Raw genomic sequence first — 17,240 nt, 5'->3', positions numbered from 1 at the left:
TAGTCATATATTTTATTTGTGTATATTATATATATTTTTCTTATATATGTTATAATATCTAATATATAACACATATATTTGTATAATATATAATTATATATTATATTTATGTATTTATATAATACATATAAAATATATATCTATTAAATATTTATTATATTTATGTATTCATTTATATATAACATATGTTATATTTATTTATATGTTTAAAATATAATTTTATATGTAATATATAAAATATACATTTTTTATATATTTTTATTTATTTAACATTTATATTAAATAATATATATTAAATAGATATTAAATAAATATGTATTAAATATTTATAACATTTTATCCTTAATTTTATTAAGGATATTTATTGAAAGATATTTAAAATATTATAAAAGGATATATTCCTTTGCTCCAAGGAATTTCAGCCTGAAGTGGAAGAAGATGATAAGCTTGTATTTAACTTAACTATTCTTGTTGTAAACTTGGAGCTACTAAGTAGGCTATATGTTTTATTTGTTTGATACTGATTTTTTGGTGCTTATTTTTAGTTACTCTGTATATATTGCATTTTGAAGGCTTTGAATATTTCTGTTCAAAATAAAAATTCAACAATTCTCTGTAATCAAGAACTTGAGTTGTATTCTAATTTCAAAACTCTGAAATGGTATGGCATTGGGCACCTTAAATTCCCCAGTTTTATATAAGGTAAAGCTGAAGGGTTTTGAAGGCTAATGCCAATTCTGGCAGGGTCAGAGGAAAGTACTATCTGCTTTTGCAAAGCGTTCAGCAGAGTTGTATATTATCTAACCAGGCCAAAACCAAATGTGCAGTGGAAGAAAAAAACTTTTAATCTCTGTCTCAGGTGGTCTTTTCCAGCTAATTGCTAGGCTTCGTAATTTAATCTGTTTAAAGAAGACTACCTTTGAGAATCTTCTCTGAATTGAGTTCAGTTTGTCTTATTTGATTAAAAAACATTCATTCATTAATTTAGCAAATATTTAAGGGGTGCCCCTCCCATGCCAGGCACTGTTGGTGTTGGGAATGCGCAGGTCTAGAATCACAGTGTAATTGAAAAAAAGAGAATTAAACAAGTAAGCACACAAACAAGTACACATGTGACTATGCCAAGCCCATATTGGTACATACTGTAAAGGGAAAGAGCATGCTGGCATCACTGATAATGGCAGGAAGGCCATAGGAGAGCAACTCTAGAGTGGCAGTCAGCAAAGTCCTTCTAATGATGTGACATTAGCCTGAACTGTGCAAGCTGAAAAGAGGGGTAAAAGCATGTTAAGCAGAAGGAATGATACATGTGAAAGTTCTGGGGTAGGAAAGGTGTGTTCAAGGAACACCGGAAAGTCTAGTATGTCCTAAGCAGAGGGGGAGCAGGATGGGACAGAATGACTTAATAATGAAGCTAGAGAGGCAAGAGGGGGACAAATTAAGTATAATGTACACCCTGTTAAGGAGTTAACATTCTGTTCCATTTGCAAAGGAAGATATTGAAGAAATTTAATTAGGGACATGGACTGATCTAATTTGTCTTTAAGACATATCATTTTGGCTGTGATAGAAGAATTAGGGGACATTGAGGGAAACTAGATGGTAGTCAGGAGGATATTGTAGTGGTGCAGCTGAGTCATGGTGACGGTACACATTGGAGAGAAATGCATAGATTTGAAAGAAATTTTTGAAAGTAAAAGAAATGGGAATTATTGATGGATTGGTTATGGGGATTGAAGAAAATTTGTGTCAAGATTTTCTATTACCTGATTTGTGGATATTTACATAAAGTTGGCATTGTCAATAGAAGGAACATGAAACTGTATATGGTGATTTGAGTTTCTGTGTCTTATTTTCATTTGCTATTTTAAAATCAGCTTTTTAAAGGAGATTTTTTTTTTAATAGGTCCATTGTCTTGGTGGAGAAATTGGAGCAGAAGTCTGGGAGCATCTCCTTGTCATGATCCGATGCCCTTTTCTGGCTCTTTCAGCTACCATAAGTAACCCTCAGCATCTCACTGAGTAGGTATTGTGTTCCAATTTGGATAAATGCGTTTCAGTTTTAAATTTTATACTTTCTATATAGGTTCTGAAGACTTTCCCAACTTTCTGGTGAGTTTATTAACTTATCTCTGGCTGTTCAAGCAACAGAGCATCTACCACACTTCTTGGCAGGTGCTGAGAAAGGCCACACTCAGTAAAGGAAAATCAAGGACTGTCCCAGTCAGATCTGCTGTTGAGTAGAAAATTTCTTCCATATGTCAAAAAAAGTCCACCAGCAGTGATAGATTTATGTTCCTTTTTTTTCTGTCCTTTAGCAAGAAAGAAAAAATGAAATGGTATAATGACATCCCCTGCCACAGACCTTGAGATTTCTTCTGTTGTCCCACTTTGTAGATGTTTAGAAAGATAGCAAAACCTTACTAATTGAAAAGCCCATATCATTTTGGGCTAGATTTTTGCCTCATTGTTATAACAATTATAGCAAAGGCTACTGTGTGTCATACGCTATTCTAAGTGTTTTGCAAATAGCAAATTATTAATATTAATAATTAGTATTTCAATAATACTAATTTAATAATTAATATTTCAATAATACTAATTTAATGATTAATATTGATAATTAACATTAATAATTTATCAATACCCAACAACCCTTATGATTTACTATTTCCATTACTACTATTGAACTGTATTTCTACAACTATTATTATTTCCATTTTTATGGAATGTAGAATGTGGAAAATGAAGTACAAACAATGTAAGTGATTCAACCAAGAGCAACAGACAGCAGTAATGAGGCTGGGATTCAGTCTCAGGTAGTCTGCCTCTAAGGCCTATTCCTTTAATTATAATTTTTAAGGCATCTTTATTTAAAATATTTAATGTCACAAGAAGTAGTATTATATTGCTGTCTGCATAATATGTAAATTTATTTTTTAAGGTGGCTACAATCAGTAAAACACTACTGGAAACAAGAAGACAATACAATGAGAAAAAATACTGCTTTTAAAAGAAATGCTGTCTGTTGTGCCAATTCTCCCAAAGATTACTTTCAAATAAAGGAATCATATAAAGTTAGACTTGGTATGTTTGGAATTTTTCTTTTACTTCAAAATCATTGCAGTCCTTATGTGTCCACTGATTTGGGAATTCTTCCTCTTCATTGTTAGTGCTCTACGGTGAGAGATACAATGATTTAGAGAAGCATATATGTTCAATAAAACATCATGACATCTGTTTCGATCATTTTCACCCATGTGCCGCACTAACAACAGATCATGTAAGTAATACTTTAGCCATATTTGTCCTGACTAATATAAATTAGTTGTATATATGTTAAAATTGAAAGGCTGCCTAGTTGATTCTTAGGAGAACTGTAGAATAGATACTTTGTAACAGATATTTAACATGTTTTATTTTTTATTTAGTTATTGAATATATTTGACATGTAAATATAAACTTACAGTGTATAGCATGTTAATTTGATATATTTATATATTATAAAATAATTGTGATAGCAATATTAGCACTTCTATCACATTATACTAATCATAATAATACTACAATATTATTGTCCTTATTTATTAAACTGTGCATTAAATCTCTATGTCGTGTTTACTCTTGGCAAATTTGTGCCTTTAAACAACACTGATCTTAACTCTCCTACCTCACATCCCCTAGTAACTATCATTTTACTGTGTTTTTTATGAGTTTGACTTTTTTAGATTCCATGTTTAAGTGATATTATGCTGACACTTGTATTTCTCTGTCTGACTTATCTCTGTATAACTTAGCATAGTGTGCTTGGTACATTTAAGTTGTTTCAAATGGCAGGATATCGTCCTTTCTCGGGGTTGAAGAATATTTATTAACATCGGTTTTTTAAAAGTAACAAAAATAACTTTGTAGTCTTCAATGAACCCTCAGTGATGTCTGGATCCACAAGGCTTAAAAATGACTAAAAATTTTAGACATTTTTTTGACTGAAGTTTTTTTGGTTAATTTATGTATTCTTGGACATTATCTTTGCCCATTGTCCTTTTCAGTACCCATGTCTCTGTGTCCACCTTTGTGACACTAACCCTTAGTGCACAACTATATGTGGACAGCTCCTAGAACATGTGAGAATCTGATCACTGTCAGGTTAAATAAGGAAAAGACATTTCACTAATGTAACAATCATAACATGATTTTTTGGTAGTGAATCAATACAGTGGAGGTCTTAGGATATTATTTGGAGCATCGAGGTGTCTGTGGGGGAAGACTTCTTAATTTTCCAGGCATAGTTCTCTTCCTTTCTCATCCTATTCTTAGGAATAACCCATTCAAGCTCCCATTGCTTCTCAAAGTGATAATTAGTCATTATTTGCCTTCCTTTCAAAACCTAGCAAGGAGAATATATTCTAAATTCCTAACACATAATTATGTGTAAAAACTCCTAACACATAATTATGATCTTGCCAAGTTTAATGGCTTTCGTTTGGAAGTGATTAAATTCATAGCTCCTTGGCTTGGATTCCTAGTCTTCTCTGACCTGGCCCCAAAACCTGATGTATCTTATGAGGACATCCTCATGATTTATTTTGCTCCTGGACTCCACCAGCAGATGCCAAATGCCAGTTGTTCAGATCCTGTTTATCCTTTTTTAAAAAATATTTATTTGACAGAAAAAGATCACAGGTAGGCAGGGAGGCAGGCAGAGAGAGAGGAAGGGAAGCAGGCTCCCTGCTGAGCAGAAAGCCCAATGCAGGGCTCCATCTCAGGACCCTGGGATCATGACCTGAGCCGAAGGCAGAGGCTTTAACCCACTGAGCCACCCAGGTGCCCTCAGATCCTCTTTATCTTGTATGACTCTTCTTCTTCTTCTTCTTTTTTTTTTTTTAAGATTTTATTTATCTGATACAGGTAGAGAGATCACAAGTAGGCAGAGAGGCAGGAAGAGAAAGAGGGGGAAGCAGGTTCCCGCGGAGCAGAGAGCCCGATGTGGGGCTCGATTCCAGGACTCTGGGATTATGACCTGAGCCGAAGGCAGAGGCTTAACCCACTGAGCCACCCAGGTGCCCTTGTATGACTCTTCTAATGTGAAACATCTTCAGTGTCCTTCTGTGACTTTGTTAGCTGGATGTAATCTCTCCATAGCACTTTGTCTATATTTCTTGTATGGCACCAATCATGATCAGCTTACTGCTAAATTTGTTGATATACATGTCTCCTTTATCTTACTAGAATAACTCCTTGAAGACAAATTTTATGTCCTTATGAGTTCCTAAAAACTGTGTATATAAAAGATGCTTAATAAATATATGTTAAGTAAAGACAGCCAACTTAAATTGATCATTTCCTTTATTTCTAAGAACTTTATGTATTTTCTCTCTTTTAACGATCACAATAGTTTTAGGATGGATGTGTTGTTGATATTCCCATTTTACAAATGAGAACAGTGAGGCATAGAGCATTTAACTAACTCATTGCACCAAAAGTAAGTGGTGGGGCCAGGATGCAACCAAGATGGACTTCAGAGTTTGCCCTATCATCACAGTTTTCTCAATGATCTATTGAACAAATTCCTAAATGATTGAATGAATGAGAATCACTTTATAGCTTTTGGGCTATGATGCAATGACTTCTAAAATCAACCAAATGAATCCTAATCATGGTAATTTTTTAAAAATTTAATTTCTTTTCAGTGTAACAGAATTCATTGTTTATGCACCACACCCAGTGCTCCATGCAATACATGCCCTCCATAATACCCACCACCAGGCTTCCCCAACCTCCCACCCCTTCAAAACCCTCAGATTGTTTTTCAGAGTCCATAGTCTCTCATGGTTCATCTCACCCTCCAATTTCCCTCAACTCCCTTCTCCTCTCCATCTCCCCATGTCATCATGGTAATTTTCTAATAAGATTTTATTTCAGAAGTTTCTCTTTGTGTGGCAATGGCTCAATCCAAACCCTAAATAAGCTCAGTGGTTTGGGCCTCTGCCTTCGGCTCGGGTCATGGTCTCGGGGTCCTGGGATCGAGCCCCGCATCAGGCTCTCTGTTCAGTGGGGAGCCTGTTTCTCCCTCTCTCTCTGCCTGCCTCTCTGCCTACTTGTGACCTCTCTCTCTGTCAAATAAATAAATAAAATATTTAAAAACAAAACAAAAAAAAACCCCTAAAATGTGGACAAAATCCCTGTAACCTCACACCTTAGATTTAGAATATGGATGATAACCCACACATAAATAAGTCTTCTTTTTCTGTCTCTATCTTTCTGTCTCCTTCTTTCTTTCCCCACTCTCACCTGACATTTTTAAAACAGCATAGTATTTAAAAAATTATTTATTTTGTGTAGGATGGTTCCAGGCAGGTTATCCTTAAGTAGCCATGAGTACAGTGATTTGGAGTACCTAGCAAGATTGGCATTTTGGTCCAAGTGCCTTTCCCCTATTTTCACTAGCTATTAGTGGAGTCACTGGAAAGCAACAGAATTGCTACAGTACGCTCTGACCCCATATGACTTCTGCAAAGGTCACGCTGTTGTATGAGTCTTCTTAAGACTTCTGGACTTTTGCAGAAGGAATGGAGGATAAACTCAAAGGGCATTATTAAATGTGTTTTGATAGCTGTGTGTGTAGCATCTGTTTATATAGTGTGTTTCTTAAAGTAGCAGCAATACAAAGCAAGCAGACCTTCCCAAATGAGTAAATTATTCCTGATGTTGTATAGTATACTTCAGATTAATATGAAAGAACTCAGTGGCACAAAAAAGCATAATAAATTGTTGTAACCTAAAGAGAACCATCCACCCTGACTGTTGCCCCTACAGCTTAGTCACAGAAATAGTTTGAGAAGGGAAGGGGTAAAGCAGGATGAGTAGGGTGGCCTTAATCCCTTAATCCAACTGAGGTGAAGGACTGCCCTTCAGTCATATGAGGCTTATTTCTGGTAAAAGAAAAAAAAAAAACCCAAAAAACAGAACTTGGCCTTTGCGACCAATTACTATGCCACAGAGGAGTAGCTCCTGGAGAGCTGTCAGCCCCAGCAAGTCATGGAAGGAACTGTTGCCTCTTTCTGCTCAGTACAGATCAATTCTTACCATCACTTGGGACATTAGGGACAATGTGGTTTGCAAAATAGCATCATGATATAATGCTGTTGTGTTTACAAATGTAGGATGGTATAAATTTATGACCTTTTATTTCTCTTCCTTCTCAATGTAGACTGGCTCAGGTTTTGCCCATTCATTGGTTACTATGTAGTGGAGAACAACTGAATTGAATTCCCAGCTTTTAGCCACAGAATTATTAAACTGGTTTTAAAAATTAAGACTTGTGGGGCGCCTGGGTGGCTCAGTGGATTAAGCCGCTGCCTTCGGCTCAGGTCATGATCTCAGGGTCCTGGGACCAAGTCCCGCATCGGGCTCTCTGCTCCGCAGGGAGCCTGCTTCCTCCTCTCTCTTCTGCCTGCCTCTCTGCCTACTTGTGATCTCTCTGTCAGGTAAATAAATAAAATCTTTAAAAAAAAAATTAAGACTTGTAAATTGATCATTGACAGTTGAGACATCAACTGTCACATATTTCACTGGACTTGTTACATACATTATCTAACTTGATTCTTGCAACAAATCTATGGCAGAATTGTCCATTTTAGAAACTGAGAAACTCAGGCTTCTATAAAAGACTAAGTAAGAGACTTAAGAAATCACAAGCATTCTAGTGACAGAAATAAGATTTAAGATATATATTTTAAAAATTGTGATAACTTTTGGATTTATCTTACATATATTTTTTTTAGTTAGGCAAAATAATATACCACTTTCAAGTAGTATTAATAAGAGAACACAATGCTTACATTCCAAAAATAACATAATCAGTTACTATGTTGACATAATGCACCCTCATGTTCCGGGATTTTACACATGTTCACAGGGCAAAGGACAGAATATAAGACAAAATGAAAGAATATTAAAATTTTAAATTTTATTTTAAATGTAGATTGAAAAGTATGGATTTCCTTCTGATCTTACCCTTTCCCCTCGAGAAACCATCCAGCTTTATGATACCATGTTTCAATTCTGGGAAAGCTGGCCCAGGGCCCAGGTAAGTAATAATTACATATTTGATTTGAATTAATTTTATTACAGTGGATGGAAACATTGATGTTCAGAAAGACAAACGCTAACCCTTTCTGATCATGTGCATCTAATCTTTTAAAATATAGATGGTTTCCAAAACAAATTCATCCCTCCTCAGACATTCTTCTTGCTAACTGTATTTTACTTTAATGGTATATAATGCCATTGAATTCCAGAAGATATTTCTTTTTTCAGTTTCTGGGATATTTTTGATATTTTAGTCTCCTTTTACATCTTGGATTCATACTCCTTCATTTTCCCATTGTACTCCCCTTTTCCCTTTATACTCTAATTGCTGTCTGTTTTCATCTTCTATGTGGTTGTGCTCTGCATTGTTCTCTGAAGAGAACTCTTCAAAGAGCTCCTATTCCATCCTATTAGGTTTATATACTGGAAAGTTTGAGGAGATAAAAAGACATTCAATAGTCTGTACTCCCAAGAAGCTTATAATTCTGTTAAATGAAGTGCATAATTGAGAAAAATCTTTGGATTATCTTGCATAATTTTATTTAATTTTGTGCTGTTTCTTTTCAAGGAATTTGATCCGGAAAAATTCATTCATTTAAAAAATAAAATAGTCATTAAAAAGCTGGATGCTAGAAAATATGAAGAGAGCTTAAAGGCAGAATTAACAAGCTGGATCAAAAATGGCCATGCTGAGGAGGTAATCACACATGTTTTTGTCAAAACCCTATGTTCCTTGTTTTCTTGAGTTACATTGTTTTCATTATTATTATTATTATTACTATTATTTTAGTCTTCAATGTTCATTTTACAACTCTAGGCAGAATGGAAGTCTAATGATTCTGAGGTAGAATAGAAAGAGGAAAAGGACAATTTCTTTTTGTTTAATCCTTTGTACTTTCTAAAACACATCCCAGAAGCCACGGGTTCCTGTTCAGTGTTAGAATAGGACAAGAACAGCAGTGTCACTATCCACAGTCAGTGTTATTGATGCCGTGGCAGCAGAGAGATTGAAATCATAGTAACAGTAGCTCAGAAGAAGCCTTTATACCTTTCATCATTTTTGTCTTGGGATTTTTTTTTCTTTTATGATCTTTATTTCAATTTGTAGGAACTAATTGTGTATTAAAATGTTCACCTGGGGTTATGTAAGTTTTCATATTTATATTAAATAAGTTGATGGTCTTTATATTTTGAAGTTTGTTTTATTGTCATACATTAAGGTTTCTCATTTTTGGTGACTGATTTATATTAGACTTTTCCCATTTGAGTTTTTTCCATTACTTTTTCTTTATATTTTTATTTCTTTTCAGCGTAACAGAATTCATTTTAACTCAGGTAATCTCCTCCCACTCAGAAACATAATTAATTTATATTTTCTTCCATATATTTTGTCATTTAAAAACTTTCAAAAGGTATTTGAAAGTGGTTTTCATACAGGATATGGAGAGAAACTGATTTACCCTATCTTCTGCCGTAGTGGTACCAGCATCACTTGCTAACAACCTCTTTCTGACTTTCGTTGTCTTACATAATTGCATGTTAAATTGCATATATGTATGCATGTATATATGTATTAGTCTTGTTGTTGTTGTTGTTCTTTGGTGTACTGATTTGTGTATTTCTTTGATGGTTCTTTATAAAATGTTATATTGTCATAAATATTTTATTATATTTTATTTTAAAGAAGCATTTAATAGAGATTAGACAACTATGAAAATATTTTAGCCAAAGGTAGTAATTCCTTTTTTTATTGTGCAGAATTTAAAACTAATAATTTTTTGTTCATTGCTACAGGCCAAAATGGTTCTGAGGAATCTTAGTCCTGATTCAGTTTTTAGTTCAGAAAACATGATAAGAATGTTTCCACTTCTTGTTGAAAAGCTAAGGAAAATGGAAAAGTTACCGGCATTATTTTTTTTGTAAGTCATTTAATTTAATTAGTTTTTGTTTGTAAATTTATATCAGGCTTATTCTTTTAAGTTGAGGAAAATTACACAAACTTTACTATTGTAATTAGGTACTCATAACTATTTTTGTTGCTCGTTTGTTATCACAATGCATATATAAAAAATAGACCTTTCTAGTTCAAAAAAATTAGTTCTTCTTTTTTAAACTATTTATTTGACAGAGACAGACACAGTAAGAGAGGGAACAGAAGCAGAGGGAGTGGGAGAGGGAGAAGCAGGCTTCCTGCCCAGCAGGCTCCCATCAGGGAGCGTAATGGGGGGCTTGATCCCAGGACTCTGAGATCATGACCTGAGTGGAAGGCAGAGTCTTAACAACTGAAACACCAAAGTACCCCTCCAAAATATTTAGTTCTTAAAAATACCAGTTCTTAAAAAAATATTTTTACTTGTGTTATTACAAATTACCATTTTTGAATAGTCTCCTACTCCATTTTTTATCTTTTTACTATAAACTATTATATTTTATTTAAGTCTTGTAGATTTCCAGTAAATATCGAGGTATTTTGCAAAATAAATTGAATGTTTACACACACAGGTATCCAACATAAAATTAAAGTATCCTTATAACATACTAGCATATTTATTGGTATGGCATTTTATTGTTTTTAATTTATAGTTCTGAGAACTGTAACAGAGACACTGCTGTCTTGCTGAAGTTTATATGCTATAGCATGAAAATAGCTTAAAGTTTAATGTAATTATCCAGTTTTGGTGAGGTATAAGTTATACCAAAATATATTCATTAAATGGGTAATTCTCTATATCCTGGATTAACTTTGATCACATAGTTTGGGATCAGAATAAAATGCTTTCTTTACTTTTGATAATTTCAAGCTACTTTCAGCCATGGAAGTTTAAGCAGGCCACATATATAAACAAACGAATGAACAAATAGATAAATAAACAAAGCTACATAATCTTCTTCAGCTGGCAAAGTTTAATGAAATTTGTTTACACATAAATAGACATACAGTAATGAATCATTATTGGTGGTATATATTTAAAATAATGATGATAATTAAATATATGGTTGTGTTTGGAATTTTGGAGATTGCAGTATAATTGGTCTTCTTACCTGTGTTGTTGGGACAAGGAAAATAAATTTCTGAATTACCAAGAAGTTACAAAGCTCACCTAACTTTACTTTAGAGCATGGCTACAGATTTAGTTAGAAACAAACACAATTTTGTGCACCTGAGATATTCCTGAAAGCCTAACTACAATATAGAAATCCAAAAATAACTATTTATTTTTCATGCACACATACATACTTAGAACATTTAAGAAGTAAAAGATTTTCACCCAATGTGTGAAGGAAGTCAAGAGTTAAACTTCCAGGTAAAAAATAGATAAGTCATGGGAATGTAAGGTACAACATGGATAATCTAGTTAATAATGGTGTATTTTATATTTGAACGTTGCTAAGAGATTAGTTCTTAAAAGTTCTTATTGCCAGAAAACAAATTCTATAGCTGTGTGTAGTGACATGTTAATTAGACTGATTGTTGTGATCATTTCATAACATATGCAAATATTGAATCATTATGTTATATACCTGAAATTAATATAATATTGTATGTTAATTTTACTGCAATTAAAAAAAAATAAAGGGCAGAGTACGACAGAATGCATTTTGTGTAGCTATAAAAGCTTCTTTGGAAACTACTTAGGAGCACAATCACTATAGTTTGTAGTATGGGCAAGCTAATGAGATAAATGGAACATGACTTTTTTTTCTAACGTGGTTTCTTAACTTATGTCCCATTAGTAGTTCATAAGGTTTCCATTTTGACCTGTCATCACAAGCTTGTGGGATTGGTTTTTCTAAATGTTATTATTCTGATTGTGTAAAATCATGTCTTGCTACTGTTTTAATTTACATTACTCTGATCAGTATTAAAGTTGAGCATTTCTTTCAAGTAAGTAGTCTTTTAATTTTTTCCTCATGTGCTATTCAAATAACTTTTCTTTTGGGTTTCACAGCTTTGTTTTGTTTTGTTTTACATTCCCATGACTTATCTATTTTTTGTTGTTGTTTTTCAGGAATTCTAATTCTTTGTCAGTTATCAATTTGGCAGTTATCTTCTCTGAGACTAGCACCTGTCCTTTAACTTTGTCTATGCTATCTTTTGTTAAACAGTTATGTTTAATTTTGGTGCACTAAAATTCATCAATGTTTAAAAAAAGGAAAATGTTTCACAAAAGCCTCATAGATTTAATTTTCTTGAGGAACTGAATCTTGGCGTGTCTATGAAATTTTGGGCTCTCTGTGGAACATACTGTGAAAATCCTTGGTCTTACGCAGTTTGATTTAATCCTAAGTAACCCTAGATCATCAATAAATCGAGATTTTTTTAGGGCTCAATCTGTACATCTGAGAACTTATCAAGTAATAGTCATCCCTGTCAAACTTCTCCAGTTTGGTCTCTAGAAAGAAATGTGGAGCATGTTTAATGTTTAGTGACAGTATTAGTGTGTGCTTAAGAACACACATTTCATGGTCAGTCCCAAGTTTGTACCCTACTTCTGCTCTCAAGAAGTATGGCACTTCTAGACAGCTACTTAATGGCTTTGAGCCTTAGTTTCCTTATTTGCAAAATGACATGATAAAAATAGTAATGCGTAGGGTTGGGGTGAGAATTAAATACAAATAAATTATGAAAATTATGAAAACCCTTAGTGCAGTATGACAAAATGATATTGATGGAAGTCCAATTTTGATCACATTCATTCTAAATAGGTTATCAGAGAGATTTAAGAGGAAAAATTATTTCCAAGTGATCTAGATTTTAAAACTCGAAGTACGATGATGAAAATGATGCCATTTCATGCAGAATGTACACCTAAACGAAGTAAACCTCATTAAAATAAAAAAAGAAGCAACATGATTTCATGACTAAGAACATGGGCTTAGAGGCCAGACTCTGTCACATTCAAGCTGTGGAATCCTGGGCAGATCATTTAATCTCTTTATATATCCATTTTCTCATCTATGAAAGGGATAATAATAGTGCTTTCCTCATAGGGTGATTGTGAGTACAAAATGGGTTAATATATTTATGATACTTAGAGTAATATCTGAAGATAACATGTTTAAGTGTTTACTAACTTTATTATTTTATTGTCTACTATATAAAATTTCTTGCCATGTGGCATAGACTGCCATTTATTTAAACCTCACTTCACCAGCATACCAACTTTTTTTTTACTCCTTATCTGGTCTCTGGAAAGAAGTAGTCATAATCCAAAAAGTTAGGGCGAGAACCCAACACTGTCTCCATTCCTGCATAAGAGCAAAATTTTTACTGTATGATCTCACTTACATATAAGATCTAAAAAAGCTAAACTCATGGAAACAGAGAGTAGATTGGTGGTTACCAGGGTCTCAGGGTCTCATATAATGTATAGCATGGTGACTATAGCTAACAATACTGCATTGTATACTTCAAAGTTGTTAAAAGAGTAGCTCTTAAATCTTTTCAGACTAACACACAAAAGGCAACCACAGGAGGTGATGGATGTGTTAACTAACTTTTTTATGGTAATCACTTTGTGATAGGCAGATGTATCAAATCATTACGTTGTACACCTTACACTTACACAATGTTACATGTCAATTATATTTCAATAAAACTGGAAAAAAACAAAGAGCCTCTAAAATTCACAAAAGATTTGTGAAATCTAAACTAACACATTTTTATATAATGCTAAGGGCCTTTGATTCTGTTAGGAGGCAGACCTAAATATGAGTGGAATTAAATACAAGAGCAACTACAACAATACAAATAAATAAAGACCATAAAGATTTTATTTATTTATTTGACAGACAGAGATCACAAGTAGGCAGAGAGGCAGGCAAAGAGAGAGAGGAGGAAGCAGGCTCCCCGCTGAGCAGAGAGCCTATGCCAGGCTCCATTCCAGGACGCTGAGATCATGACCTGAGCGAAAGGCAGAGGCTTTAACCCACTGAGCCCCCCAGGTGCCCCTCTTTTTTGTTTTTAAACTTCTTTTTCGTGGGGTGTCTGGGGGGTTCAGTGGGTTAAAGCCTCTGCCTTTGGCTCAGGTCATGATCTCAGGTCCTGGATCCAGCCCCATTGGGCTTTCTGCTCAGCAGGGAGTCTGCTTCCCCCTCCCCCTCTGCCTGCCTCTCTGCCAACTTGTGATCTCCCTCTCTCTGTCAAGTAAATAAATAAAATCTTTTTAAAAAATGAATAAACTTCTTTTTCTCATCTTGTATTTTTTTTGGGGGGGGGGCAATCCCTTTTCTGTGTATAAATAGAGAAAATCCATTGTTCTATGTCCGTTACTTGTGGAGTATCTTACCTACTCTTATGGGAAAAATTTCCATGGGCTCTCATTGTTGTTGCCTCAGGGGTAAGATCTGAACAAGGAGGGGAACTTACTATTTACTATAAGGTAGTTAATAAGGAGTCTGATGACCCAGAATACCTTGTTAGCATATTCAGGATAAAACTCATAAAGACGATATTAAAAGCTCAATAGGTATATGTCAGGATGTTAACAGTAGATGGAAATATGATTTAAATTTTATTTATGATACAGTTTTCAGGGCAAATGGTCTTTTCATTTGCTTGTAGATTCAGCTTAAGAGATGTAGAACAAACAGCTAAAAGGGTGAGAAGTTTCCTGGAGGAAAAGCAAGAGAGTCAGAGGCCTCCCAAAGCTGATAAAGAAGCCCATGATATGACGAACAAACTTCGAAAAGTTAAAAAATCCATTGAGAAACAAAGGACAATGTAAGTACTTAATGAAACAAATTAGTGGTTAAGGGTTAAAATACTCCACAAGTCAAATTGGAAACATACATTGAATGTGTTACAAAGAAATTCTAGTTATTGCTTGAACTTACTTGCAAATTGTGTAAATTTGGGTGGAAGAATGGGGTAAAGATAAGTGGTCATAATATTTATGTACACATTCTTTAGTTGCATAGATGGGTCTCATTTAGGACTTCAGAGAGGCAGAACCACAGCATATGAGCATTGGTAGATTATGTACCTGACATAATCATCCCTCAAAATAAGCGTATGTGACTCCAACTCTCAGAGCAAAGTCTCTGAGGAGTTAGTCCTCCAAGCAAAGTCAAAACACTTTGTCTTGGGCCACAGCATGGACGTGCCACTGATTTATCCTCACGGTCACATAAGTGAATGTCAAATGAATTGGAAAATTGATTGAAATGCGTTTCATGCTTGATAGAATTTTGCTTTTGACTCTTTTTCTTTGTTCTCATGCCTAATCCTGACAACTCTAATTCAAGATGTTTACTGTCTCCCTATTATTCTCTCCATCTTATTTGCCACTGGTGTACATGCGCATTTTGTCTTTCTTGAATGACTGCAAGGGTCTTCTTTTTAGATTCCAGAGGCTCAGGTTCACTGCTCTCCAGGGTAGCTAACAATTGCTCTTGCTAACTTTCAAATTGATTAAATTATTCAATGTTCAGTATTCTTCCTTCCTTCTTCCTTGCTTCAATGATAAAGTATACATTTTTTGGATGTTGTTGGCATGCCAACAAGTTTTGGGCTTTGCCCTAACTTTTCCAGTTTTACTTCCTACCACTCTCCTCTACTAATCTTCAACATTTATCGTTCTCCTTACATGACTTGTTCTACTTCTATGTTCTTCCACGATCTGACCCATCTGCCTTAAGTACACTCCTTTCGAATTGCCCCCAAAGCTTACACTCATAATTTTGCTATCTCTTCTCTGAATCTTGCTAGAATTCTCCTGTTAAATTTAGTACTCTTTTTTTCTGTGTTCTTGTTACATTTTCAGTATTTAGTAGGTCAGTTATTATAATGCATTACTGTTATTTTTCACTTGTCTTTCTTTTTCCTACATTATTAATATTTTCCTCTTTTTATCTGCAGTGCTCAGCACATTGCTTGGCAGGTAATAGTCATTTCATAAATACTTTTAAATGAATATGAATAATCAAACTCAGATATTTCTTCAAAGTACACACAGTTTTTAGAGCTTCTCTGATTCAGATTTCTCACATTCTAGAGCAAGCTCTAATTTGCTGCTGACCTTTCTTCTTAACTTCTCTCTGCCTATTGTGCTGTTTCCTTGGAAGTAGTAGGAGGTGAAGAGCCCAGACAGGGACAGAATAGGAATTATAATCCTTTTCAGTAACTGATCTTTAGACAATTTTTCTTCAGAGAATCATTTCAAATTGGATTAGTGACCAACAATTCAAACTATAAAAATGTAAAGGATGTTTTAATATCTTGCTCAGTATTGTCATTATATGGAGGAGACCCTGTGTTTTGGAGAGTACCACTCTGGCCCTCTTCTATCTATATCTATTCCTATAATGTTATGAGTCAGTAGATCTTAGGAGGCATAGCCCCTGAAGCTCCTTCTCACCCTTTTAAATTCCACATTATCATGGATGTATATTTATCGAGGTAGGAGAGAATATATTTTATTTGGCAGTTTGTTACCTTGATTTAAAACTTATAGTTAAACATCAATATGTGGGCCTCAATTAGCACTCTGCCCCATGATCTGCAAACATTAACACTAGGCCTTTCCATAGTCATATCATTCTCTCTTGAGTTAAGGGTAATGTTACTTGGAGGAGGGAACTCTTAGCGATGGTATACCAGTGAGCTCATCTTCTCATATTTGGAGATGTCTTAAATTCACAGCTAAGAGACAAAAGTGAAAACAGTTAAAGAAGGGGTAAGTGATCTGGATGTCTGTAAGAGGCCATTACATTGAGAGGTAATGGATAATACAGTCTGATGACATAGCCAGGGTTTATGCAACTATGCCTGAGGTAAGATTCTTCACTAGCACACTTTGAGATGGGGACATCTATTTAGGTGATTTATTGAAAGTTTGTGCTCATGAGGGACCTATAGGAAAGTGAAAGAAGCAAAAATAAAAGAGGAGGGGGAGAAAGTGAAAAAAAAAATATATATGTGGATGTGCATGCCTGAGTCTCATCCAATAGGGAGATCTGGGAGCATCACAGCATTGTCCCAGCTTGGGTCCACATGGGTGATTTTTGTACCTCATATTAGTTAATTACTAGCCTTAGGCTTCTTCCTCTCTCCCAAGAGAGGTTGTAACCTCACAGGCGTTTCTAGGAAGCTCTTGTCAGTTAAGGACAATTCTCCAGGGACCAGAGTAGCTGAGAGCCCTTCCTTA

The 17,240-nt window shown here is 34.6% G+C and overlaps 1 protein-coding gene across 4 annotated transcripts in view; it reads left to right on the top strand.

Annotated features, from left to right (window-relative positions):
- DDX60 (DExD/H-box helicase 60) overlaps positions 1-17,240 on the top strand; it is a 122,729-nt gene that overhangs the window by 58,437 nt on the left and 47,052 nt on the right. For all 4 annotated transcript variants that reach the window (XM_045998166.1, XM_045998164.1, XM_045998163.1 and 1 more), the window contains 7 exons: positions 1,907-2,022; positions 2,945-3,087; positions 3,174-3,283; positions 7,985-8,089; positions 8,660-8,788; positions 9,886-10,010; positions 14,657-14,815. In XM_045998166.1, coding sequence (XP_045854122.1) covers positions 1,907-2,022; positions 2,945-3,087; positions 3,174-3,283; positions 7,985-8,089; positions 8,660-8,788; positions 9,886-10,010; positions 14,657-14,815 — 887 coding nt within the window. The remainder of the gene's footprint in view (positions 1-1,906; positions 2,023-2,944; positions 3,088-3,173; positions 3,284-7,984; positions 8,090-8,659; positions 8,789-9,885; positions 10,011-14,656; positions 14,816-17,240) is intronic.

The sequence above is a fragment of the Meles meles genome, chromosome 2 (genome assembly GCF_922984935.1).
Source record: "Meles meles chromosome 2, mMelMel3.1 paternal haplotype, whole genome shotgun sequence".
NCBI lineage: Eukaryota > Metazoa > Chordata > Mammalia > Carnivora > Mustelidae > Meles > Meles meles.
Note: the sequence above shows the minus strand (reverse complement) of the source record. Positions and strands in the feature narration are given on the sequence as shown.